The sequence below is a fragment of the Mustelus asterias genome, chromosome 10 (assembly GCF_964213995.1).
Source record: "Mustelus asterias chromosome 10, sMusAst1.hap1.1, whole genome shotgun sequence".
Taxonomy (NCBI): domain Eukaryota; kingdom Metazoa; phylum Chordata; class Chondrichthyes; order Carcharhiniformes; family Triakidae; genus Mustelus; species Mustelus asterias.
The window spans coordinates 81,981,992-81,999,531 of record NC_135810.1 but is presented as its reverse complement, the minus strand read 5'-3'; the positions used below and the strand labels follow the sequence as shown (position 1 = coordinate 81,999,531).

The 17,540-nt window shown below is 45.4% G+C and overlaps 2 protein-coding genes across 6 annotated transcripts in view; one reads left to right on the top strand and one right to left on the bottom strand.

Annotated features, from left to right (window-relative positions):
• Window positions 1-13,208, bottom strand: part of aasdhppt (aminoadipate-semialdehyde dehydrogenase-phosphopantetheinyl transferase) — a 52,140-nt gene extending 38,932 nt beyond the window's left edge. For all 4 annotated transcript variants that reach the window (XR_013498882.1, XR_013498883.1, XM_078222035.1 and 1 more), the window contains exons 1-2: window positions 12,978-13,208; window positions 5,174-5,399 (exon numbers count right to left, since the gene is read on the bottom strand). Coding sequence is in view for 2 of the 4 variants with exons in the window: in XM_078222035.1 (XP_078078161.1) it covers window positions 5,174-5,399; window positions 12,978-13,139 (388 nt within the window). In the remaining 2 variants the exon portion in view is untranslated. The remainder of the gene's footprint in view (window positions 1-5,173; window positions 5,400-12,977) is intronic.
• A 151-nt stretch (window positions 13,209-13,359) lies between these two features.
• Window positions 13,360-17,540, top strand: part of msantd4 (Myb/SANT-like DNA-binding domain containing 4 with coiled-coils) — a 74,254-nt gene continuing 70,073 nt past the window's right edge. The window contains exon 1 of one of the 2 annotated variants that reach the window (XM_078222032.1): window positions 13,360-13,412. The gene's annotated coding sequence lies outside the window, so the exon portion shown is untranslated. Of the gene's footprint in view, window positions 13,443-17,540 lie in introns of both variants that reach the window. The other variant, XM_078222033.1, reaches the window with a different exon arrangement.

Genomic DNA, 17,540 nt, shown 5'->3' with positions numbered 1-17,540 from the left:
ACCCCTCGCAGACTTCACCCCTCTCATGATCCCTTCCTGGCGCTTATAAACCTCAGATCACCCTATGTGCTCCCAGACCTTGAGAATTTTCTCTGAAATGCCCTTGTTGCAAGATCCCTGTCCTTCTCTCACATACTGCACAGATGATTCTCCTCCCGCCCCCCCCCCCCCCCCCCCCCCCCCCCCACGCACTCTGGAACGCCGGTAGGCATCTCCCAGCATTTGGGAGTAAATATTAATCCTGTCAGAACCTTAGGCACCTCGAATGTTAATAGGTTAGTGAACTGGACCCCTGTTCATGTAAAACTGATTCACCAAAATTGCTGACAGACAATATATTTATGTACAGCCTTTAAACATAGAAAAACATCCCAAGATATTTCAGAGACATAATTAGAAATAATCAGATCACAAGCTAAAAATAAAAAGTATGATGCATGACCAAATGCTTAGTGTGTGTCTTAAAATTGGAGAGGTGTAAGAAAAGAGTTATCGTTTTTTTTTTAAGGCAGAAAAGCTTACAGAGACAAATCTGGGCTGGAATTGTCCCAAACAAATTCTAAGTGTCGAATTTTTGTGAAAACTGGAGTAATTCACGCTGTTTTTTTCAGTGGGAGTTCAGAGAAGAATCTCCCACACTCTGTGCATTGCAGAGGTCACCAGTGTGAATATCATTAAATTTCAGCGGACGGGGCCTATTCCTGCTGGAGAGGCTGAAATCAGCGCGCTGAGGGGGCTACTGCGCATGCGCGGGTCTGCCAGTGCCGAGTATGGTGCATGCACAGCGGCCCTGCGCTGCTGGCCTCCCAATTGCTGGCAAGCTCGGTCGCTGGCCAGCCCCGTGGCCCCTGCACGCCGGCCCTCTACCTCCGCAAAGCCTGGTCGCTGGTCCCTCGACAATTCCTGGCCCGCCCCCGATCTCCAGCACCCCCCCAGCAGGCTGACATCCACCCTCCCCCGTCCACCCCGATCGTTGGCCTCCCTCCAACCCTCACTGATCCCTATGCAGAGTGGCAGCTGGTCCCCCAAACCCCATCGATTGCCCCATATGCCCTGTCCCTCTGTCCCTCCCCCCCATGGCACTGCCCTATGCCCAGTGGGCAGTGCCAAAGTGCCACCTGGGCATTGGCACCTTGCCCCTTGGGCAGTGCCGGGGCACAGGCTAGCACTGCCAGGGTACCAATGCCCAATCACCCAAATCCTATTTAATTGTTTATCTTGAAATAATGTAACTTCCCTTACTAGCGGCTTGCACCAAGCTTCTGAATCTGTTGCAACTGAGTGAAACCTGCAAACATTCCAATTCACATACCCATGAAAACTCTGCTAAATATAGTTACAACTTGAAAAGAATCAGCACAAGAGCAAGGCTGTTAAAAAATGGACTGTAAGTGCATTAGACATGCTGACAGCCACCTGTGGTGATAATAATTCTGGCTGTGTTAAGGCTATCTTGATGGACAGAATTGTTTCTGATACTTGCTATGCTTAGTGGCTCTATCCCCAGATATATATCAGTTAATCAAATAGAGTTTAACTACTTCATGCAGAGCTTAAAGACAGGCATTCTCCCAATACGCAGTTTCACACACAACAAAAACAGAAAATGCTGGAAAATCTCAGCACGTCTGACTGCATCTGTGGACAGAGAACAGAGCTGATGTTTCGAGTCTGGATGACACTTTGTCACTCTGAGCCTTCGTCACTCTGACGCAGAGTCACTCAGACTTGAAACGTTAGCTCTGTTCTCTCTCCAAAGATGCTGTCAGAACTGTTGAGATTTTCCAGCATTTTATGTTTTTGTTTCAGATTCCAGCATCCACAGTAATTTGCTTTTATCTATTTTGAGGGTGCTATCTTGTTTCATGCAACCTAGTTTAAACTAACAAAGTACAACTAAAAAAACACAAACTACAAACTGGGGACAAAAATATCCAATTTCTATTACAACATTCCTTGTTATGCAACTATGTTACTGAAGATCATTAAAGCTATGGAATGCTTCTGGGAACTACTATTTGAGATTTATTTTAAAAACAAACTATCTACATTGACCTTAACATATTAATGAAGCGGGACAATGAATCATAGCACGGTTTTTGACTTACTGGGTGCAAGACTTTCTGCTTTTTAATTGTCATCTCATTTACTGCAGTATTATGAATGGTCAGTATCCAGTTGAAATGTTTACTACTACAGCTGACCAAAGATGATCCAATCCAATTCTCAAGATAAGATCGGCTTCCAACAATATTGAAATAAAGGTATTTCTGAACATTCTATGTTCATCCCATAAAAAGTAACATTAATTCACACGCTACACATGTGCTAGGAAATGACCATCTCCAAGAAGAATTTAACCATCTCCCTTGATACTCAAGGGCATTACCATTGTTGAATCCACCAATATCAATATCCTGGGGGTGACCATTGACCAGAAACTGAACTATATACTGTGGCTACAGGAGCAGGTCAGAGACTGAGATGGCTGAGACACATAATTCACCTTCTCACTCCCCAAAGTCTGTCTACCATCTACAAGGCACAAGTCAGGAGTGGGATGGAATAATCCCCACTTACCTGAATGAGTGCAGCACCAACAACACTCAAGCTTGGCACAACCCAGGGCAAAGCAGTGCGCTTGATTGGCATCCCATCCACCAACTTAAACATTCACCCCCTCTTTATGCACAGTGACAGCAAAATGTGCCACCGCAATTCACCACGACTCCTTTGACAGTATCTTCCAAACTTGCGACTTCTATCATCTGGAAGGTCAAGGGCAGTAGATGAATGGAACCACCACCACCTACAAATTCACCTTCAAGCCACATGTCATCCTGACTTGCAGCAACATTGCTGTTCCTTCACTGTCACTGGATCAAAATTCTGGAACACCATTCCAAACAATGGGAGTACCCACACCAAGTCTACTGCAGCGATTCAAGAAGGCAGCTCACCACCACCTTCTCAGCAGCAATTAGGGATAAGCAACAAATGTTGGCCTTGCCTGCAACACCCAGTAGTCATTTGTTGCCCCCGGATCTTCTGGGTCGGACATTGTCAATTGTGGCTGCAAAGGCAGACGCATGAGTGGCAATCCCTTTCTCCACTGGCACAGATGAATAACTTTGGCACGAGGTCGAATGATGCTTTTCCTTTTGCCAGGCTATCTTTTCCTTTGTTCACCTACTGTTACCCCAGACAACTTGAGATCGAGCTTCCAGGCATCCCTGTAACGAAAACACGGGCGGCTTCTTGGTCGAGGGCAAGATTTTTAGAGCATGCTTTTGGGGATGTGTGCAATTCGGAGCACACGTCTGCTGAAAGAATAAAGAAGTTGCTCTACTTTATTTCACCCTATCTGCAGTTGTCTGTATTATTTTCTCAAATGTATTTTCTGTTAAACTACAGATACAGGAAACATGCAGGACCAAGGATCTTGAATGAAGGAAAAAAGTGCTTGGCAGTGAAAGGAGAAATGTATAAAATAGAATTGTGGGATTTCTTTTCCATTTGGAACACATTCAGCCAGATTCCGCTATAGCAGGGCATCTGCACCTCTTGTTGTTAATCTAGGTTTACACTTACACTCTTCAGCTCAAAAATATTTTGCCCACAAAGCAGTTAAAAGGACAAGTGGGGCATTAGGACTTGAGTAAACAAGCAACCGATATGGTACCTCCTTAAACAATGAGACTTAAGCTTTGGGAAACCGAAGGAAGGGAACGTGGCTGAATTGAATAGGGCAAATTGAATGTCAGGTATAGTGAGTGGAATAGAGAGAAAGAAAGACTGGATTAAGAGACATGGAAAAAAACATAGAACATTACAGCGCATTACAGGCCCTTCGGCCCTCGATGTTGCGCCGACCAGTGAAACCAATCTAAAGCCCATCAACCTACACTATTCCAATATCATCCATATGCTTATCCAATGACCATTTAAATGCCCTTAATGTTGGCGAGTCCACTACTGCTGCAGGCAGGACATTCTTATTACTCTCTGAGTAAAGAACCTACCTCTGACATCTGTCCTATATCTATCACCCCTCAATTTAAAGCTATGTCCCCTTGTGCTAGCCATCACCATCTGAGGAAAAAGGCTCTCACTGTCCACCCTATCTAATCCTCTGATCATCTTGTATGCCTTTATTAAGTCACCTCTTAACCTTCTTCTCTCTAACGAAAACAGCCTCAAGTCCCTCAGCCTTTCCTCATAAGACCTTCCCACCATACCAGGCAACATCCTGGTAAGTCTCCTCTGCACCCTTTCCAATGCTTCCACATCCTTCCTATAATGCGGCGACCAGAACTGTATGCAATACTCCAAGTGCGGCTGCACCAGAGTTTTGTACAGCTGCAACATGACCTCATGGTTCCAAAACTCAATCTCTCTACCAATAAAAGCTTACACACTGTACGCCTTCTTAAGAACCCTATCAACCTGGGTGCCAACTTTCAGGGATCTATGCACATGGACACAGAGATATCTCTGTTCATCCACACTACCAAGTATCTTACCATTAGCCCAGTACTCTGTATTCCTGTTACACCTTCCAAAGTGAATCACCTCACACTTTTCCGCATTAAACTCCATTTGCCACCTCTCAGCCCAGCTCTGCAGCTTATCTATGTCTCTCTATAACCTGCAACATCCTTCTGCACTGTCCACAACTCCACCGACTTTAGTGTCATCCGCAAATTTACTAACCCATCCTTCTACACCCTCATCCAGTTCATTTATAAAAATGACAAACAGGAGTGGCCCCAAAACAGATCCTTGCGGTACACCACGAGTAACTGAACTCCAGGATGAACATTTCCCATCAACCACCACCCTCTGTCTTCTAACAGCCAGCCAATTTCTGATCCAAACCGCTAAGTCACCCTCAATCCCATGCCTCCATATTACCTACCGTGGGGAACCTTATCAAACACTTTACTGAAATCCAAATACACCACATCAACTGCTTTACCCTTATCCACCTCTTTGGTCACCTTTTCAAAGAACTCAATAAGGTTTGTGAGGCACGATCTACCCTTCACAAAACGGTGTTGACTCTCCCTAATCAAAAACTATTTTGTTCTGCAACACAAATTTCTTGCGTGACATCCAGCAAAACCTAAATTTAATTGTCCTACCCTGGGAAAGAAATTTCAGGTTTCCTTACCTGGAAAATCAGTCTTCATGATATCTACACCAACTTGCCGATGAGGTTCAGCTGCCAGAACAGTGTAATCCCCTTGATGTGAGATGTTGAAATTAAAATTTGGGATTGTGGCAAGAACAGGATTTGCCAGAAATGGCTTTCCTTTTGTTGTCCTTTGCAACTGAATTTCATTCCAAGGAATCTTAAGATGTTCAGCAATTAATTTCCTGATTAGAAGACGTCCACCCTTTGAGAACAAAATTGAAAAGAAACTAAATTAATGGTGTGGTAATGTTACGGGACTCGAGCTCAGACAGTTCACATGTGGTGATATAGCTGTGCACTTTGAGGTTAAATCTTGTAATTCTTAGGTTAGGGTTCTAATTTAGCAATGGATTCCAAGGCTGAACTGACGCCATGATTAGTTTGCTACGGAGTTTAACATTAAGGTGAGTCCAACGAACGTGATGTTTGTTGTTAAATTTGCCCTGGCCAAAAGCTGTGCGTTGAGGAATCATGCAGTAGAGTTCCAGATAAAATGTTGTAATTCCAGCCAGATTGATTTAAAAAGTTGCATTTGTATACCACTTTTTCTCAGAATTGTCACAAGTGTTTTCACATATAATGAATTACATTGTTAGTCAAGCAAATCATGCTATAGCACAGAGGGAGGCCATTCGGGCCAATGGGCTGCTGCTGGCTCTTTCAAAGAGCAGTTCAGTTAGTTCCAAAACCCGGACTTTCCCGATATCCCTGCATTTTTCTTTTTCCAAATATTTATCCAATTGCTTTTTGAAGATTACTATTGAATTTACATCCACCACCCTATCAGGTGGCACATTCCAAATCCAAACCACCCATTACATGAATCATGTCATCTCTTGTCCTTTTATCAACGACCTTAAATCCAAACTCTTTTGCTATCAACCTTACAGTCATTGGAAACATGTTCTCTTTATTTACTCTTTCTAAACCTTTCAGGATTTCAAACACTTCTACCAAATCTTCTTTTAATCTTCTGTGGTCCAGAGGACAATACCAGTTTATTTTGTCTATCCACATAACTATAATCTCCAATTCACAATGAGGAATGTCAGAGGATACAGCAGGATATAGGTTGGTTGGAGACTTGGGCAGAGAGATGGCAGATGGAGTTTAATCTGGACAAATGTGAGGTATTGCATTTTGGAAGGTCTAATACAGCTAGGAAATATACACTAAATGGCAGAATCCTTATGAGTATTGATAGACAGAGGGATCTGGGTGTACAGGTACACAGGTCACTAAAAGTGGCAAGGCTGGTGGAGAAGGTAATCAAGAAGGCATACGGCATGCTAGCCTTCATCGGCCGGGGCATTGAGTTTAAACATTGGCAAGTCATGTTGCAGCTTTACAGAACCTTAGTCAGGCCGCATGCTACCTTTGCCAACTAATGATGGAATGTAGTGTTCAATTCTGGTTGCCACACTACCAGAAGGAAGTGGAGGCTTTGGAGAGGGTACAGAAAAGATTTATCAGGATGTTGCCTGGTATGGAGGGCATTAGCTATGAGGAGAGGTTGGAAAAACTTGGTTTGTTCTCACTGCAACAACAGAGGTTGAGGGGTGACCTGATAGAAGTCTACAAGATTATGAGGGGCATGCACAGAGTGGACAGTCAGAAGCTTTTTCCTAGGGTGGAAGAATCAATCACCAGAGGGCATAGGTTTAAGGTGTGAGGGGCAAGGTTTAAAGGAGATGTACGAGGCAAGTTTTTTTACACAGGGGATGGTGGGTGCCTGGAACTTGCTGCCGGGGGAGGTAGTGGAAGCAGTATGATAGTGACTTTTAAGGAGCGTCTTGACAAATACAATAGGATGGGTATAGAGGGATGTCGTTCCCAGAAGGGTGGGGGGGGTTTTAGTTCAGATGGGCAGCAGACTTGGAGGGCCGAAGGGCCTGTTCCTGTGCTGTAATTTTCTTTGTTCTAATCCCCCAAACCATTCGAATAAACTTCTTCCTAAAACTTCATGTCCATTTGAAAATGTAATGCCAAGAATTGGACACAATACTCCAGCTGGGGCAAAATGTAGCAAAGTTTAAAGTTTATTTATCAATGTCACAAGTAGGTTTAACACTGCAATGAAATGACTGTGAAAATCCAGCAGTCATTTGTACAAAGAATCCCGCAAACAAGATAAATCATAATTCGATTTTGATGGTATTAATTGAGGAGGAATATCAGCATTAGGAGATTTGTCTTGCTTTTCTTCAAGAATGTATAATATGGAGTTTTCAAAATCTAGCTGAAGTACATAAGGCCTTTGGTTTAACACCTTATCAAAGGGTTGGTACCTCCAACAATACAGCACTCATTTAATACTGTAGTGAAATGTCAACCAGATCACAGTGAACTCTTGACCTGCTGCCTGCTACCTATTGACTGCAATAGCAAGTGAATATAAATCCTAAAAGGCTCAATTATAATTGTAATGATTGTAATGTGCTTATTGCAAACATGCTTTACAAAAAAAAAGTTAAAACACATGGAAAAGCAGGGTACCAACAATCTTTCCCAATTTTTTTTTAAACCAGAGGCAAATGTGCCACAAGTACCCAACTATATGCAATTAATATTTGAAAGTTGGCTAAAAAGTCCAATCCGACTAATAACCTTGTCCAGTTATAGATTAAGAAGGTGAATCACAACTATTATGTTTTGGCTAGAGGAATGAGAAAAGACGGTACTGCGCAATGTACGCCATTTCCTCCAGTTCACTTACAGTATCACTTGTGTCTGTATTTTGGAGCACACACTACTGTTAGATACGTCTCACATGGTGAATTACTATGTTAGCCTGCACTATAAAGCCATCAAATTTATATTTTCATGTATTTATATTTTCATGTATTTAGTTGGTAAAGGTAGCATGTGATTGAGCCAAACAGATTTGATGCTCACTTTTTGCTGAGTTTAGCTTATTTTGAATAAGGTAGAATGGAGACCTCTGGACAAGAGAGAAATCTGCCAGTCCTCTCTATCCAATTACAACTTGAAAGAACCAAACTCTTCTGCTCCTAATCAAACTCGTTTTGATTCCCTTCTACTTGGGTTCAGGCAGACTGAACCCAAGGGAGCACAATCATGTTTTCTGTTTAAGTCAAACTCCATCTCTTATCCATCACCAGTTCTGATCTTTGCAAGATTACCAGTCTTGATTCTTGCTTCAGGCCCATTGCCACTTATGCTTGTGTCACATCCAGGCCCATCTTTTCCCATACACTGCTCACAAACCTCCCAAACTTCCATCTTACAGAGACTAGAATTCATCAAAACTTCATTGACTCTACTCCATTCCACATTAGTTCTGATCCCCTGATCACTTGGCAACATGCACTAAATTCAAAGTCAATGCCCTAATTTACAATTGCCTCAACAGTCTCCATTATTTATGAAGCCATCTTTAAACGTTCACATTACTCCATTCCGTTGACATTACCAACTCTGACCTATTTGTCCCCTCATCCCCACCACGCACCCCTCCTGCCCCCAGCCCCCCCATCCACCTTCGATGACAGTGCTTTCTGCCATCATGGCCTTTAAACATCTCCACTTGTCTAGCTGTCTACCTTCCTTCAAAACTGCCTCTTTCACCTCTAGTGTTTTGGAAAATGCTGTCATGTAAGTTATTTATGAATTAATTTAGTCAGGACAGGATCTGGTCCAGCTGAAGATGTCCAAGATCAAATTAAACTCAGACAACAATGATGACATGTACAACATACTAATGGGTCCTCAACAGCTATGCAACAGAACCTGGGGGAAAGAATAGCTCTGCATGAACACATTTTTGACTTTCACTATAGAACTACCAGCGTACCAACTTCTTTGTCAGTATTTATCAGAACAATCAAGTTTATCCATCGACTAAATCAAAACATCACTTGCTATTGTACTGGAAGAATAGAAGACATTTAAATTCACATTAATCAGCAAACACTGAACGCAGCATCGCAACCTTGTGCTCAGCCAAGAGGGATTGAAATCTTGCTGGAAGATATCAGCCATGAATGTACTCAAATAATAGTCTTTTATCAATTATTTTAACGAGAACATTAACTGATTTTAAACAGGCCAGTCTTTGTAAAAAATTAAAGTCAAACAGATATCAGCATCTTTGGCATTAATATTGCACTACACAATTCATCTTCAGTTTATAAGCAGTTAATCACCAAGATGTACAGAATTACTTTGGCAATCTAAAAATACAGAGATGTTCAAAGAATATTCACAATTTACAAGGCCAATTAATATGGAAATGGCAGATGTCATTAAGACTGCTAAGCAAACATAACTGCACTAGGAGGTTTAAAGGCATTTCTTTACATTTTAATGGCCTGTTTTTTTAATCCCTTTCCTTTACTTTCTGCCAATGGTCCATTTCCATTCTCCTAACCTGGATGTGCGGATTTGTTGCTGGGTTCTGGTCCACAGATGGATTTCATTCATGTGGCTGTAATTCACGTGAACTTCAACCAAGCACACTCCCTTCATTCATTGGTAAGCAGAAGCAAGCTGCTGGATCCTAGAACCAGACTGCTGCGGTAGACTGGTCAGACCATTTCGCCCACGAGCATGAAATGATTTAGAACTAATTAATTTTATAAAATGCATCTCATCTGACAATTTCCAAATTTATCTTTCCAACTGTGAGATTGCAAACCTAATGTAAATTACTTGAAAACCATTAGCAGCATCATACTGTGAGCCCATACCCACAAAAAAAAGTAGTTTCCACATAGGATTCTGAATACTCAATGAAGAAAGATTTTAATCCTGATTAGTACAGCGATATTTAAGATAATGGGCTAACTTTAGTGCCAGCCAGTTCCCTATATTTCTTTCACGATTCAGAAGCTGAGCACCTTTGAGCAGTGACAATTTCCCAGTCTTTGTTCCAGCTGGCTGAATTTTTTTTAATCAACCAGTTCCACTTGAAATACAATTTTGATCGCCTATCCCATACACACTATCCCACTGCATAAGGCCACCCTATTACGAATGCATTTAAAAATGGCAGATGGAGCGGCATGGTGGCACAGTGGTTAACACTGCTGCCTCATAGCTCCAGGGACCCGGGTTCGATTCCCGGCTTGAGTCACTGTGTGGAGTTTGCACGTTTTCCCCGTGTCTGCGTGGGTTTCCTCCAGGTGCTCCGGTTTCCTCCCACAGTTCAAAGATGTGCAGGTTAGGTGCATTGGTTATGCTACATCGCCCCTTAGTGTCCTGGGATGCATAGGTTAGAGGGATTAACGGGATAAATATGTGGGGATATGGAGATAGGGCCTAGGTGGGGTTGTTGTCGGTGCAGACTCGATGAGCCAAATGGCAGGGATTCTATACTTCTATGAAAAAGGCCCTTGAAGGGGGGGAGGGGGGGGAGCATTTATAATACAGAACACTGAAACAGAAAAGAACCCACATGTAAATTAAATGTTTAGATGCACACCACATCCAATAATGGCCAACAGATTTTTGTTCAATTTCTTTTGTGGATTTTTAGGGAAAAATCAACAATTGATTAGCCACAATTTGAGGTGACAAAGGCATGGATGACAGTTTCAAAAGCTCATCTTGAACGAAGTGATGTTATAGAGAGAGGAAATGGAATTGAAGCCAAATTAAATCACATGGGTTGCAAAACATCTGGCTGAAATCAAAACAGTGGCCCGGGAGGAGATGGAATCAGGGCAAAGGTTTGGTGCTCATGGCAAACAGCAGACAACAACTTTGGCCTTCCCAAGCTTTAACCAGAAGTGAAGCTCATCCAGTGCTGAATATTGGACAAGCAATTTGGCAACAGAGCCGATGAAGGGATTCAGAATGGTCGTGAAGTTGTGAAGATGGATATTGTCCATACAGAGATGGAACATGACACGTGTCTGCAGGTGATGAAAATGTTGCACGGGTATAGACAGCCAAAAATGGATCTTGGGGAATTTCAGAAGAAACAGTGTGGGGATGAGAAGAGTCATTACTGGAGTTGCCCTACAAATTAGGTAGGTATGTGTGGAACCAAGGGAGAAAAATTCCAATGCATCAGAGAATTTGCAGCGGAGGAAAGTGGTGTTTTAAATGTCAAATACAGCAAAGAAGGAGTAACTGTATCACAAATACAATTATAAGCATGTTGGTTAGGATCACTTTCATGCTGTGCCAGTGGAAGAACTCCTTGGGGCAGAAACAAATGTAGTTGTAGAAAGAAAATGGGCACAGATTCTAGAAGCTCATTGAAGGCTTTTGCCGAGAAAAGGGAGCTTAAAGACAGGGCAAGGGGAGTATATAAATAGGGTGATTGACATTTTGAAGAGGCGAGGGTCAGTAGCTGGGAAGTTACATGAGCTGGCATTGTGATGTGGAGATGCCGGCGTTGGACTGGGGTAAACACAGTAAGAAGTTTAACAACACCAGGTTAAAGTCCAACAGGTTTATTTGGTAGCAAAAGCCACACAAGCTTTTGAAGCTCTAAGCCCCTTCTTCAGGTGAGTGGGAATTCTGTTCACAAACAGAGTTTATAAAGACACAGACTCAATTTACATGAATAATGGTTGGAATGCGAATACTTACAACTAATCAAGTCTTTAAGAAACAAAACAATGGGAGTGGAGAGAGCATCAAGACAGGCTAAAAAGATGTGTATTGTCTCCAGACAAGACAGCCAGTGAAACTCTGCAGGTCCAGGCAGGCTGTGGGCGTTACAAATAGTGTGACATGAACCCAATATCCCGGTTGAGCAGAAACTGATAGCCAAGTTCCGCACACACGCGGACGGCCTCAACCGGGATATTGGGTTCATGTCACACTATTTGTAACGCCCACAGCCTGCCTGGACCTGCAGAGTTTCACTGGCTGTCTTGTCTGGAGACAATACACATCTTTTTAGCCTGTCTTGATGCTCTCTCCACTCCCATTGTTTTGTTTCTTAAAGACTTGATTAGTTGTAAGTATTCGCATTCCACCCATTATTCATGTAAATTGAGTCTGTGTCTTTATAAACTCTGTTTGTGAACAGAATTCCCACTCACCTGAAGAAGGGGCTTAGAGCTTCAAAAGCTTGTGTGGCTTTTGCTACCAAATAAACCTGTTGGACTTTAACCTGGCGTTGTTAAACTTCTTACTGGCATTGTGGCCAGGAAGTGAAGTTGGGGCAGCACAGTGGCACATTGGTCAGCACTGCTGTCTCACAGTGCCAGGTACCCAGGTTTGATTCCCAGCTTGGGTCACCATCCATGCGGAGCCTGCACATTCTCCCCATGTCTACATGGGTTTCCTCCAGGTGCTGTGGTTTCTTCCCACAGTCTGAAAGACGTGCTGGTTAAGGCGCATTGGCCTTGTTAAATTCTCCCTCAGGTGTACCCGAACAGGTACAAGTGTGGCGACTAGGGGATTTTCAGACTTAATTGCAGTGCTAATGTAAACCTACTTGTGACAATAAATAAAAACTTAGTGAATAGTTTAGTGGGAATTAGGTCACATGATGAACTTAATCAAGGATGGGGCAGGGTTCTCGTTTAATGGGTGAGGGGAAAGGGGGAATAGCAGCAGAGACGGTTTCGTTGTGTGCTTTATTTCTTCATCCATTAGAAAGAGAAAAGTTTGGAGTTGCCCTCGAGAGGCATGAAAACGGATCAAACATTTTCACGGTGCAATTGTTCCTGTGACAGCCCCTGTTGGGGAGTGTGTGGTTTGAACACTGGTATCCAGTCCGTGCCGCTATCAGAGCGGACACAGCGCCAGCCCAGCCTGGAACATGCTCAGCCGCGAACCTACACCCAGCTGCCGTTACCATGGCGGCCTTGGCGTCTCCCGCAAAGACAAACGCGCCGATTCGCTCCCTCTCCTCGGGCTGTACACAGCGCGCCGCCACTGACCACTCGCAGCGGCTGGGCCTCCAGCAGCCGCAGCCGAAAGCCCAGCGCAGCCCGTCCATCCTCCGGCTGCCCGACATCACCTCATCCCCCCGCAGCGAGCGGCCATCTCCGTAACTTTGACCCCAACTCCAAATTGCCCTCTGACCTCTGCCCCGGAAAAGGGGCGGTGACTAAGGGCTGGCCAATAGCGGTTGGGGCCGTGCTGTAGGGCGGGACAAAGCTGTATGATTGGCACGCGGTTCCATCCAATGGGAGGCGTGCCGGGGGTTTGCGCGAGCGGCTCTGCGCAGGCGCGGTTCCGTTGTTAGGTCCTTTGTATTGGGAACGTGGAGACCAGCATCAAACTGCAGGTGACTGTCTTCATCTGTGCAGCTTCTTCTGTAAATATTCACTGTAATTCAGAGTGTATTGATTACTGATCAGATTTAGTACCTTTACATTGATTTTCTCTTGGCTCATGGGGAAAGTCAAGGAGGAGAGTTCACCCATTGTGCTGGTGTTAACAATGTTTATGCAATTGGCAGTTCCACCTGTCCCTTTGAACTGATCCACAGTGTGAGCTGTCCCTTTGAGCTGAATCCTGGCAGTGTGACCTGTCCCTTTGAGCTGAATCCTGGCAGTGTGACCTGTCCCTTTGAGCTGAATTCTGGCAGTGTGACCTGTCCATTTGAGCTGAATCCTCAGTGTGACCTGTCCCTTTGAGCTGAATCCTCAGTGTGACCTGTCCCTTTGAGCTGAATCCTGGCAGTGTGACCTGTCCCTTTGAGCTGAATCCTGGCAGTGTGACCTGTCCCTTTGAGCTGAATCCTCAGTGTGACCTGTCTCTTTGATCTGAATCCTGGCAGTGTGACCTGTCCCTTTGAGCTGAATCCTCAGTGTCAGCTATCCCTTTGAACTGATTCGTCAGGGTGACTTGTCCCTTTGAGCTGAATCCTCAGTGTGACATGTCCCTTTGAGCTGGATCCTCAGGGTGACTTGGCACTGTGAGCTGAACCCTTAGTGTGACCTGTCCCTTTGAGCTGAATCCTCAGAGTGATCTGACGCTTCGAGCTGAATCCTCAGTGTAAGCTCTCCCTTTGAGCTGAAACCTCAGGGTGACCTCTGCCTTTGAACTGAATCCTCAGGGAGACCTGTCCCTTTGATTGAATCCTGGCTGTGTGACCTGTCCCTCTGAGCTGAATCCTCAGTGTAACCTGTCCCTTTGAACTGATTCTCAGTGTGACCTGTCCCTTTGAGCTGAATCCTCAGCGTGAGCTGTCCCTTTGAGCTGAATCCTCAGTGTGACCTGTCCCTTTGAGCTGAATCCTCAGTGTGACCTGTCCCTTTGAGCTGATTCGTTAGGGTGACCTGTCCCTTTGAGCTGAATCCTCAGTGTGACCGGTCCCTTTGAGCTGAATCCTCAGCGTGAGTTGTCCCTTTCAACTTAATCCTCAGGGTGACTTGTCCCTGTGAGCTGAATCCTCGGAGTGACCTGACGCTTTGAGCTGAATCCTCAGTGTGACCTGTCCTGAGCTGAAGCCTGGCAGTGTGACCTGTCCCTTTGAGCTGAATCCTCAGTGTGACCTGTCCCTTTGAGCTGAATCTTCAGTGCGACCTGTCCCTTTGAGCTCAATACTTAGTGTGACCTGTCCCTTTCAGCTGAATCCTGGCAGTGTGACCTGTCCCTTTGAGCTGAATCCGGGCAGAGTGACCTGTCCCTTTGAGCTGAATCTTCAGTGTGACCTGTCCCTTTGAGCTGAATCTTCAGTGTGACCTGTCCCTTTGAGCTGAATCCTCAGTGTGATCTGTCCCTTTGAGCTCAATCCTCAGTGTGACCTGTCCCTTTGAGCTGAATCCTGGCAATGTGACCTGTCCCTCTGAGCCGAATCCTCAGAGTGAGCTGCCCCTTTGAACTGAATCCTCAGTGTGAGTTGTCCCTTTCTGCTGAATCCTCAGGGTGACTTGTCCCTTTGAGCTGAATCCTCAGTGTGACCTGTCCCTTTGACCTTGATCCTGGCACTGTGACCTGTCCCTTTGAGCTGAATCCTCAGTGTAACCTGTCCCTTTGAACTGAATCCTGGGAGTTCGATCTGTCCCTTGGAGCTGAATCCTCAGTGTGACCTGTCCCTTTGAGCTGAGTCCTCAGTGTGACCTGTACCTTTGAACTGAATCCTGGCAGTGTGACCTGTCCCTTTGAGCTGAATCCTCAGTGTGACCTGTCCCTTTGAACTGATTCCTGGCAGTTTGAGCTGTCCCTTTGAGCTGAATCCCCAGTGTGACCTGTCCCTTTGAGCTGAATCCTGGCAGTGTGACCTGTCCCTTTGATCTGAATCCTCAGTGTGACCTGTCCCTTTGAGCTGAATCCTCAGCGTGAGTTGTCCCTTTCAACTGAATCCTCAGTGTGACCTGTCCCTTTGATCTGAATCCTCAGTGTGACCTGTGCCTTTGAGCCGAATCCTCAGTGTGACCTGTCCATTTGAGCTGAATCCTGGCAGTTTGACCTGTCCCTTTGAGCTGAATCCTCAGTATGACCTGTCCATTTGAGCTGAATCCTGGCAGTGTGACCTGTCCCTTTGAGCTGAATTCTGGCAGTGTGACCTGTCCATTTGAGCTGAATCCTGGCAGTCTGACCTGTCCATTTGAGCTGAATCCTCCGGGTGACCTGTCCCTTTGAGCTGAATCCTGGCAGTGTGACCTGTCCATTTGAGCCGAATCCTCAGTGTGACCTGTCCCTTTGAGCCGAATCCTCAGTGTGACCTGCCCCTTTGAGCTGAATCCTGGCAGTGTGACCTGTCCATTTGAGCCGAATCCTCAGTGTGACCTGTCCCTTTGAGCCGAATCCTCAGTGTGACCTGTCCCTTTGAGCTGAATTCTGGCAGTGTGACCTGTCCATTTGAGCTGAATCCTGGCAGTCTGACCTGTCCATTTGAGCTGAATCCTCCGGGTGACCTGTCCCTTTGAGCTGAATCCTGGCAGTGTGACCTGTCCATTTGAGCCGAATCCTCAGTGTGACCTGTCCCTTTGAGCTGAATCCTCAGTGTGACCTGTCCCTTTGAGCTGAATCCTCACTGTGACCTGTCCCTTTGAGCTGAATCCTGGCAGTGTGCCCTGTCCATTTGTGCTGAATCCTGGCAGTGTGACCTGTCCCTTTGAGCTGAATCCTGGCAGTGTGACCTGTCCCTTTGAGCGGAATCCTGGCAGTGTGACCTGTGCCTTTGAGCTGAATTCTGGCAGTGTGACCTGTCCCTTTGAGCTGAATCCTCAGTGTGACCTGTCCTTTTGAGCTGAATCCTCAGAGTGACCTGTCCCTTTATCCTAATCCGGATAAATGCGAAGTGATGCATTTTGGAAGAAATAATGTAGGGAGGAGTTATACAATAAATGGCAGAGTCATCAGGAGTATAGAATCACAGAGGGACCTAGGTGTGCAAGTCAACAAATCCTTGAAGGTGGCAACACAGGTGGAGAAGGTGGTGAAGAAGGCATATGGTATGCTTGCCTTTCTAGGACGGGATATAGAGTATAAAAGCTGGAGTCTGATGATGCAGCTGTATAGAACGCTGGTTCGGCCACATTTGGAGTACTGCGTCCAGTTCTGGTCGCCGCACTACCAGAAGGACGTGGAGGCGTGAGAGAGAGTGCAGAGAAGGTTTACCAGGATGTTGCCTGGTATGGAGGGTCTTAGCTATGAGGAGAGATTGGGCAAACTGGGGTTGTTCTCCCTGGAAAGACGGAGAATGAGGGGAGATCTCATAGAGGTGTACAAGATTATGAAGGGGATAGATAGGGTGGACGGTGGGAAGCTTTTTCCCAGATCAGAAGTGACGTTCACGAGGGGTCACGGGCTCAAGGTGAGAGGGGCGAAGTATAACTCAGATATTAGAGGGATGTTTTTTACACAGAGGGTGGTGGGGGCCTGGAATGCGCTGCCAAGTAGGGTGGTGGAGGCAGGCACGCTGACATCGTTTAAGACTTACCTGGATAGTCACATGAGCAGCCTGGGAATGGAGGGATACAAACGATTGGTGTAGTTGGATCAAGGAGCGGCACAGGCTTGGAGGGGCGAAGGGCCTGTTTCCTGTGCTATACTGTTCTTTGTTCTTTGTTCTTTGAGCTGAATCCTCAGTGTGACCTGTTCCTTTGAGCTGAATCCTCAGTGTCAGCTGTCCCTTTGAGCTGAATCCTCAGGGTGACCTGTCCCTTTCAGCTGAATCCTGGCAGTGTGACCTGTCCCTTTCAGCTGAATTCTGGCAGTGTGACCTGTCCCTTTGAGCTGAATCCTGGCAGTGTGACCTGTCCCTTTGAGCTGAATCCTGGCAGTGTGACCTGTCCATTTGAGCTGAGTCCGCAGGGTCACCTGTCCATTTGAGCTGAATCCTGGCAGTCTGACCTGCCCATTTGAGCCGAATCCTCAGTGTGACCTGTCCCTTTGAGCTGAATCCTTTCAGTGTGACCTGTCCATTTGAGCTGAATCCTGGCAATGTGACCTGTCCCTTTGA